Raw genomic sequence first — 9,073 nt, forward strand, 5'->3', positions numbered from 1 at the left:
AATAATGTGTCTTCCACATTTATTATAGATTTACAATAAAACATTCATTCATCAGTCACGTTACAGAGAGATAAAAAGAGAAAGAAAATTTTTTAAAAATAGAGAGAGAGGAGAGAGAGACAGAAATAAAATCGTAAGAGATCCTGCTTAGAAGCATATACATATATGCGTGTATATATATATGCATATATATATATACACACATATATATGTGTGTATATATATGTGTGTATATATATGCGTATACATATATATATATATACACACACACGTATATATATATATATATATATATATCTTGTTAACTTAAAATACTCATCAACTTAACACATTCGAAATCTATTCCATTGATACTGCATTTGAATATATGTGTGCGTGTGTGTGTATATATACCATTATGTGTATGTATGTATGTGTGTGTTTATATAGATATATATATATATATATATATATATATATATATATATGAAATATTATTAATATTTATTAATTTTTATTTCATATACTTGCACATATCTACACACACTCGCACACACACACACACACACATATATATATATATGAAATAAAAAAAATATATATAAAAAATTGAGTGTATATATATATATATATATTTTTTCCTTTTATTTTATTAAAACTTAAAATCTCTCGATCTCGTTGGATAACGCGTTAAATTTAATAAACAAATTATATATCAACGAGTTTTGCTCTGCTTTTCTTAATTTTTATTTCCCCGTTTTTCTTCCCTTTTTTTTTAATTTTTTTAGTTTTTTTATTTTTTTATTTTTTAATTATATTTCGTTCCGCTTCGTTCTGCGTTTTTCTTTTTTTTTTCTTTTTCTTTATAACCATAAACGGGGTCCCTTCATGGACGATAAAAAAAGGGACAAAGAATAGTTACTAGCTGCTGTAACAAGTCTTTCTTACATTTGCCAAAATCATACTGAAGTCATCTTCAGCTTTAGTTGCGCTCTCAATATTTTGTGTATGTTGTTGTGATTGTTGCGATGGTTGTGGTTGTTGAGGTTGCGGTGGTTGTTGTTGTTGTTGTGGATGTGCGGAATGTTCCTGATACTTGCCAATTGTCATACCACCATGATATTGTTCCATACCATGGGCAATCCCCATACTAGTACACCTACCATCTTTGTTTTGATCTTCGACGATGCAGTGAGAATTCGATATGTCGAATTGTGATTGTTGTTGCTGCTGTTGTTGTTGTTGTTGTTCAAGATCGTAATAACGCAAATCACTAGCATAATTGTGATTACTGTCCAGCAAATTTTGTGATCTAAGATTGGAATGACCAGCGCTGGTTGGATGAGAATACTTGAAGTATTTTTCTAATTGCAAACTTTGCTGTTGCTGTTGTTGTTGCTGTTGCTGTTGTTGTTGCTGTTGTTGTTGTTGTTGATCCTCCTCGTTCGAAGATGACATACCAGTTGGATCCATATGACTAATAATTTGTTGCTGTTGTTGTTGTTGCTGCTGTTGTTGTTGTTGTTGCTGTTGTTGCTGTTGTTGATCATGCGGAGCATTTGTCGTATCAGTTTGATAATCCTGATGATGCTGAGACATTTGATATCTTGGACTGACAGCTGAAAAAAGTGATTCGATGTAATTTTCTTTTTCTTTTTCTTTTTTTTTTGATTTCAATATCTATCCGTCTATCTGTCTAGTTTCTTTTCGTTTCGAGCAATCATCGAATAAAAAAATTTATTTACCTGAACAACCCTCAGCTGTCCCGCGTATACCCATAGTCTGTTGCCTGTTGCTACATTGTACAGAAGTGTAGTTGCTCTCGACAGCTGACTGCATTGAATAGTTTCCTGATTTCGAGGACTGGCTACTTGCGTAATGTTGCAAGGATTGCTCGTGGGGAGAGGCAACGGGCGGATAAAACGTCCCAGTGACCGAACCGACGTTTTCGAAACCAGAACGAAGCTTGTTGCACGATACCATCATGCCATTTGCTATACCAACTGCTGCTATGCTCGACGTTTGCCTTTCGAAGTTCAAATAACTAACCTACAAATTTTATTACGGTATTTTTATATCGGCGGCCATTTTTCTTTGTTTCTTTTTTTTTTAATTATTTTTATTCTTATATTGTTGTTACTGTTATTTCTTTTTTTTTGTTCATAATGCAAATTTAAAAGAAAAGTTGGATCGTTTTTCTTCGCTTTTTTTTTCAAATTGATACAAATCGATCGATATAGTTGATAAATCGTTGATTATTTATTGAACGTTTTTTTTTGTAAAAATTATTATTGTTAAAATTATTGTTCTTTTTTTTCTTTATAATGGAAATTCGAAAAGGAAGGCGGATCATACTTTTCTTTCTTTTCTATTTCTTTTTCGATTTTTACAATTCGATTAAATTTATTGATCGTTTTTTTCTAAAAATTATAGTTTATTTATTTCTTCTTTTTTATTTCAATATTATTAATATTATCAATATTATTTATTTAATATTAATAATTGATCGTGTGGATAAAATATTTGGAAAATAGTTCGATCGTATTTTTTCTTTTTATTTTTTGTAACTATTTTGATAAATAGATGATAATAATTGAATCATTTCTTTCTAATTTATATAATCAGATCAATAAACGAATAAATTATTTATGAGAGAATGTATATTAATGTACATATGTTATTAATACTTAATTGTATATAATACACGTACAATTTATTCATTTATATTTATCCAAAATATAATTAATCGTTTATCCCAAAAGATCATATCTTTTCTATTCTAAAAATAGTAACAATTTTAAATTATATAATCTGACAAATAAATTGATATTAATAATGCAGATGAAATATTTATACAAAAGAAAAAGAAAAATACGATTTTCTATAATTAAAATACTATTCTAAGAAAAATACGATTTCTTTCAATATTCATGGCAGCCATTTTGAAAAATGGAAATAAACCGACAATAACATCAAATAATCTTTTCAAACAGATACGATCTGTAACACTAAAAATAATTCTTATCTTCCATTTCTTATTTCAATAAAAATAATTTTATGTTTCCATTCGACTTATTTGTACATTCGTAAATAAAATGTTCAAGGTCATGATACATACCGATTTCTTATAAGTCAACGTGTCCGTATAACTCGCTGAATTTTGACATGAAGTTATGCTGGTAACAACATTATGTGGCCCATGAACCTGATTGTCGGTACTCATGAATGTGTACCGTTTCGTTTGATCGTTCATATCCCCATGTTGTTTCGAGGTACCTTCCATAAGATCCCGTTCTGGATCAGGATTTTGCGTGGGCGGTAGGTGCGTTCCCTCACCTAATATAACAATCCCACAAAACGTGTTCTCGGCGTGTCAAAAGAACGTTTAAGATATGCAAGCTACGTTCCCTTATACTATACGATAAATCACATTATATACTATACTATATATATATATATATATATATATATATATATATATATATATCTTTTTATCTTCAACAAGATGTATTTTACAGTGAGTACGTTTATACGAATTAACATAATTGTCATATTAAAAGCAAAAAGTAATAAGAGTTAGATATATTAATGATAGTATTGATGTTAGTGTTAGTGTTAGTAGTAGGATTAATAGTAGCATTAATCTTAGTATTAGTGTTAGTGTTAATGTTAATGTTAGAATCAATATTAACGTTACTGTTAGTATCAGTGTTGATTTTAAAATTAATGTTAGAGATAGCTTCAGTGTTAGTATTAATGTTAGCGTTAATCTTAGAGTTAGTGTTAATGTTAATGTTAGAATCAATATTAACGTTAATATTAGTGTTGATTTTAAAATTAATGTTAGAGATATCTTTAGTGTTAATGTTAATGTTAATGTTAGTGTTAATGTTAGCATTAATCTTAATGTTAGTGTTAAAAAAAAATAATATAAAAAGATTGTTAATATAATAGGACATATTTTTCTATCTTCTTTTAATAATTAATAATTTATAGTATTAATAACACTATAAATCAGAAAATTAATACCTTATAATATTAATAACACTATTGATTAGAAATTAATAATTAATAATAAATAATATCAAGAATTAAAAAATTATTATTAATAATATTAATGATTAAAAATTAATAAACAGAAAGAAATTAAGAAAAGCCATTGATAATTTTATTGATATTTGTTAAATGCCATAAGAAAGAAAAACAAAGACGGAGATAGTAAGAGAAAGAGAAAGGGAGATAGATAAATAGAGAGATTGAAAGATAGAGATATATTGAAATAGCATTTGTCAAATAGAATTAATAGATTTAAAAAAAGACAAAGACGATAAAAAAGCAATATAGAAAAATAAAAATAAAGATTAAATTAAAAAAAAAGCTTGCTGATTGATATTATTAATTAAAAATTAATGATTAATATTATTCATTGATAACTAAAAAAAAAAGGAAATAGTAAATCCTATATATTTTTTGTAATATTTTGCAAGAAAGATAAACAAAGACAGACAGAATAAGAGTAAGAGAAAGAGAAAGAGAGATGGATAGACAGCTAGATAAAAAGATTGAGTGATAGAGATATATAGAAACAACGTTTGCCAAAGAGAGATAAAAAATCCTCGAAATATCAAAAAAAAAAGAAAAAGAAAAAAAAAGAAATACAGAAAAAATAATATATAGATAGAAATAAATATGTCAAGGATAGATTTAACCGTGTAAGCGCTTTATTTAAAGAAAAAACTGATAATTGATAATAATATTAATAAAGAATTAATAATAACTAATATCAATTATTAATAACGTTAATTATTAATAAAAATAATTATTAACATTAACTTTCAATATTAATAATTAATAACTAAAAGAAAAATGTTCTAATAATTTTTAATTTAATTTTTTGTTATTTAACAAGAAAGATGAACAAAGACAGATAGACAAAGTAAGAGAAAGAGAAAGAGAGATGGATAGATAATTAGATAAAAAGATTGAGTGATAGAGATATATAGAAACAACATTTGCTAAAGAGAGATAAAAAATCCTTGAAATATCAAAAAAAAAAAAGAAGAAAAAAAAAGAAATACAGAAAAAATAATATATAGATAGAAATAAATATGTCAAGGATAGATTTAACCGTGTAAGCGCTTTATTTAAAGAAAAAACTGATAATTGATAATAATATTAATAAAGAATTAATAATAACTAATATCAATTATTAATAACGTTAATTATTAATATAAATAATTATTAACATTAACTTTCAATATTAATAATTAATAACTAAAAGAAAAATGTTCTAATAATTTTTAATTTAATTTTTTGTTATTTAACAAGAAAGATGAACAAAGACAGATAGACAAAGTAAGAGAAAGAGAAAGAGAGATGGATAGATAGCTAGATAAAAAGATTGAGTGATAGAGATATATAGAAACAACGTTTGCCAAAGAGAGATAAAGGATCGTCGAAATCACAAAAAAAAAGAAATGACAAACAAAAAAATTATATACAGATAGAAATAAATATGTCAAGGATAGATTTAACCGTGCAAGCGTTATATTCGATCGAGCGTGTCGCTGACAGGAAAGAGATAACGAAGATGGGAACGAGCGATATTACAAAGGACATCGATTTACCGTCGGGTTCAGGACTGCCAACTGGTGATATGTCCGGTGTATGGATGATAGGCGTGTACGGGCTACCGTATAATGAATTATTTTCCGATTTGTATTCCTGGATACCCTGCTGCTGTTGTTGATGATACAACGACGAGATCGGGGAATGGCCACCCCATGGGATCTGTGGGATTCCTTGATAACTCTCCATCTTAGACCTTTTAAAAAAATAAATCGATAAATCAACGTCCACGTGTTAATCTATTCACTTACGATTTCTATTGGGCTAAGTATAAGTGCGAGATATAAGAGGGAGGTAATTCATACTTTTGCTGTTCTTTTTTTTTTTTATTTTGTTTTTTTTTTATTTGGTTTCTTTATTCTGCTCTTTTTCTTTCCTTTCTTTGATAACGATAAACAAATTTTCCGTCAGTTTTTTCCTTTTTTTTTTCTCTGATTTTTTCAATTAAGTTTTTTTTTTTTTCAATAGTAAAGCTTTCTGTCCAATAATTTTTGATAATGAAAAAATATTTTCTGAATTTTTTTTTTTTTAATAATACTTTTTTCTTTCGATTTGATTTCTTTCCTTTCTTTGATAACGATAAACAAATTTTTAGTCGGTTTTTCTTTTTTTTTCTCTGTCTGTTCTTTTCGACGATTTTTTCAATAAAATTTTTGTTTTTTTCAATAGTAAAACCTTCTATCCAATAATTTTTGATAATGAAAAAATATTTTCTGAATTTTTTTTTTTTAATAATACTTTTTTCTTTTCGATTTGATTTCTTTATTCTGCTGTTTTTCTTTCCTTTCTTTGATAACGATAAACAAATTTTCAGTCGGATTTTTCTTTTTTTTTCTGTCTGTTCTTTTCGACGATTTTTTCAATAAAAATTTTTTTTTTCAATAGTAAAACCTATCCAATAATTTTTGATAATGAAAAAATATTTTCTGAATTTTTTTTTTTTTTAATAATACTTTTTTCTTTCGATTTGATTTCTTTCCTTTCTTTGATAACGATAAACAAATTTTTAGTCGGTTTTTCTTTTTTTTTCTCTGTCTGTTCTTTTCGACGATTTTTTCAATAAAATTTTTGTTTTTTTCAATAGTAAAACCTTCTATCCAATAATTTTTGATAATGACAAAATATTTTCTGATTTTTTTTTTTTTTTAATAATACTTTTTTCTTTCGATTTGATTTCTTTCCTTTCTTTGATAACGATAAACAAATTTTTAGTCGGTTTTTCTTTTTTTTTCTCTGTCTGTTCTTTTCGACGATTTTTTCAATAAAATTTTTGTTTTTTTCAATAGTAAAACCTATCCAATAATTTTTGATAATGAAAAAATATTTTCTGAATTTTTTTTTTTTAATAATACTTTTTTCTTTTCGATTTGATTTCTTTCCTTTCTTTGATAACGATAAAAAAATTTTTAGTCGGATTTTTCTTTTTTTTTCTGTGTGCTCTTTTCGACGATTTTTTCCATAAAATTTTTTTTTTTTAAACAGTAAAACCTATCCAATAATTTTTGATAATGAAAAAATATTTTCTGAATTTTTTATTTTTAATAATACTTTTTTCTTTTCGATTTGGTTTCTTTATTCTGCTGTTTTTCTTTCCTTTCTTTGATAACGATAAACAAATTTTTAGTCGGATTTTTCTTTTTTTTTCTGTGTCCGTTCTTTTCGACGATTTTTTCAATAAAATTTTTTTTTTTTCAATAGTAAAACCTATCCAATAAGTTTTGATAATGAAAAAATATTTTCTGAATTTTTTTTTTTAATGTTTCTTTCTTTTTGATTTCATTTCTTTATTCTGCCGTTTTTCTTTCTTTTCTTTAATAACGATAAAAAAATTTTCAGTCGATGAAGTTTTTCTTTTTTCTTTTTGTCTTTTTTCTTTCCAACGATTTTTTCAATCAGTTTTTTTTTTCAATAGTAAAACTTTCTCTTCAATAATTTTTTGACAATGAGAAAATTGTCGTATAATAAAAAATAATATTATGTTAACAATACAAAAATTTTCTGTTGATAAATTTCTTTTCTCGTCTTTTTTTTCTACGCTTTTTTCAACTCTTCTTTTCAATTAATTCTTTTTCCGCAATAAAACTTTCTTTCTTGTAATTTTCTGAATTAATTTTCTAAATTATTTTTCTAATAACATTCTTTGTTTTGTTTTTTCATTCTACTCTTTCTTCTTCCTCTCTTTGTTAAAATAAAATTGATAGTCTTTTCTTCTTTTTTTCTGTTCGACGATTTTTTCGACTCTCTTTTTCAAATAATTTTTGTGGACAATAAAAACTGTTTCTGTTGATAAGATTTCAAATTCCTTTTTTTCTTTCTACGATTGTACTCCCTCTTCTAATTAACTTGTTTCCCGTAATAAAACTCTCCAATAATTTTTTGACAATGACAAAATATTTTCCGTATCATTTTTCTTAATAACAAACATTTTAATTTTTCTTCTTTTTAATTTTTTTACTACCTTTTTTCTTTCCTTTCCTTGTTAAAATTATAAAAATTCTAGTTTCCATTATAAAAACAGTGACATTCTTTTTTTTCAGAATCTAAGTCATTCGCGTACTAGTAAACATTTTTATACAGATAATTTTATTTCTTTTTCTTTTCTTAAAAAAATTGTAAAAGAAAGTATGTTTAGAAAAAAGAAAGCAAAGAAGAAAGGATAAACAAAATAAAGAAAGAAAAAAGGGATTATAACTCACATGGAATGATGAATGGTAGCGTTGGTAGGGTTAGACCTACTGCTGGTAGCATTGCTGGCAGTGGGAGGGGAGGAAGGTGCACCGGGTGCTCGTTTAGCGTGTTTCCTACGTCTTGGTCTGTATTTGTAATTTGGATGTTCTTGCATGTGTATAACCCTGAGTCTCTCAGCTTCCTCGACGTAGGGCCTTCTGTCCTGTGGCGTCAGTCCCCGCCATTTTTTTCCTAGAAATAATATAAACACGTAATTAGTATGAAAGTGTGGAAATAAAACAAAAACTTATATATATTTTTATATTTAGAAAAGATGTATATATATTAATAAAATATAATATATTATATATTATATATATATACATGTGTATGTGTGTTATATACTACATGTGGTATATATAATATATAACTACAGTATATATAATATAGTATATAGTATATAATATGTAACTATACGTATATATATTTAACTATAGTATATATAAATTTATATATGCATTTTTATATATACTTAATTTTATATATACTCCATACTATATGTTATAACTGTGTAAATGCTTTTATATTACTATACTATAATTGAGTGTATATGTAAGTATATATATTTATGTAAATATATATATATAATGTATTATGTATACTTTCACATACATACACACATATTATAAATGTGTATTTTAAGTATATACATATATCGTAAAAATTATAAACAAAAACTATGTTGTGAATATTGTAATATTTGCAATATTAAAAATAGTACATATTTTAACGTTCAATA

At 25.6% G+C, this 9,073-nt stretch overlaps 1 protein-coding gene across 2 annotated transcripts in view; it reads right to left on the minus strand.

Moving 5' to 3' along the window:
* Nucleotides 1–732: 732 nt before the first annotated feature.
* Nucleotides 733–9,073, minus strand: part of LOC127072451 (putative transcription factor SOX-15) — a 141,358-nt gene continuing 133,017 nt past the window's right edge. For both annotated transcript variants that reach the window (XM_051012887.1, XM_051012888.1), the window contains 5 exons: nucleotides 8,304–8,526; nucleotides 5,607–5,803; nucleotides 3,098–3,315; nucleotides 1,725–2,028; nucleotides 733–1,598 (listed from right to left, as the gene is read on the minus strand). In XM_051012887.1, the coding sequence (XP_050868844.1) occupies nucleotides 901–1,598; nucleotides 1,725–2,028; nucleotides 3,098–3,315; nucleotides 5,607–5,803; nucleotides 8,304–8,526 (1,640 nt within the window). In that variant the 3' untranslated portion in view covers nucleotides 733–900. The remainder of the gene's footprint in view (nucleotides 1,599–1,724; nucleotides 2,029–3,097; nucleotides 3,316–5,606; nucleotides 5,804–8,303; nucleotides 8,527–9,073) is intronic.

The sequence above is a fragment of the Vespula vulgaris genome, chromosome 25 (assembly GCF_905475345.1).
Source record: "Vespula vulgaris chromosome 25, iyVesVulg1.1, whole genome shotgun sequence".
NCBI classification, from domain to species: Eukaryota; Metazoa; Arthropoda; class Insecta; order Hymenoptera; family Vespidae; genus Vespula; species Vespula vulgaris.